We start from the raw sequence: 919 nt of genomic DNA, 5'->3' as shown, positions 1-919 counted from the left end.
AAGAAAGACAAGTCCTATCCTCAGGGGACTTTACATTTAGACGAGACTGGATTAGACTGGCCGTCCCCCACACAGAGGGCACTGGGGGATAAATGTTCTTTGGGTCTCCATAGTGACTTGCGTGGACCAGGGGCCCAGCAGGTCCTCAGCAAAGATTTGCTATAATGCGGAATTACTGATTATATCTTTCTTGCTTTTCTCCATAGGAAGCAGTAATCAGTCATCAGAGGGAAGTAGAAGCTAGGAAAGAACTGGAAGAGTGGAAAGAAAAAGAGTGGACCAAGCTTTATGAAGAAATAGATAAGCAAAAAAAATTACTGGGCGATGAATGTAGAAGTATCACCAACAAGTATTCTATTCTAGAAGAGGTACCCAACAGAAAAGGCTTTTCAAAGTTGTTTTGTGAAAATCTCCTTATGTGTTCTCAAAATTCATTTCTTAGTTTGTACTAATTTTGCTTCATCTACCATTGAGGGCCAATACACTGTGAGGCCCGATGTCAGAGGCCAGTACCTGGGGCTGAATCACTGTTATGTCACATATTGGCTGTGTGACATTGGACTAGTCACCCAACCTCCCTGTGCTGCGTTTCTTTTCTGTATGATAGGCTTCTGAAAGGGTTACGTTAGCATATGTACAGTATACAGTACTTAACATTATCTGGAATGTAGTAATACGTCTGTAGTATATGAGGCATATAGCAATATAATAGATATTATACTTATTTTTGCAAAGGTCTTTCATACTGGACAAGAAATGAGGCAAAATCTAAATGAATGCAATTTTCTCCCAACAGATGTTCTGAGTGCTGGCTGCATGCTGGGCTCTCTGTTGGGGTCTGTGAAGGTCCCACATAATGGCTAACTTTTACTGACTGTATTCACTATTTTCCAGCCCCTGTGCAGAGCACTTTATAAAA

The 919-nt window shown here is 41.0% G+C and overlaps 1 protein-coding gene across 1 annotated transcript in view; it reads left to right on the top strand.

Annotated features, from left to right (window-relative positions):
- Nucleotides 1–919, top strand: part of DZIP1L (DAZ interacting zinc finger protein 1-like) — a 32,011-nt gene that overhangs the window by 10,383 nt on the left and 20,709 nt on the right. The window contains exon 4 of the mRNA XM_008589918.1: nt 207–368. Coding sequence (XP_008588140.1) covers nt 207–368 — 162 coding nt within the window. The remainder of the gene's footprint in view (nt 1–206; nt 369–919) is intronic.

This window comes from Galeopterus variegatus, unplaced genomic scaffold (assembly GCF_000696425.1).
Source record: "Galeopterus variegatus unplaced genomic scaffold, G_variegatus-3.0.2 Scaffold5755, whole genome shotgun sequence".
NCBI classification, from domain to species: domain Eukaryota; kingdom Metazoa; phylum Chordata; class Mammalia; order Dermoptera; family Cynocephalidae; genus Galeopterus; species Galeopterus variegatus.
Note: the sequence above shows the minus strand (reverse complement) of the source record. Positions and strands in the feature narration are given on the sequence as shown.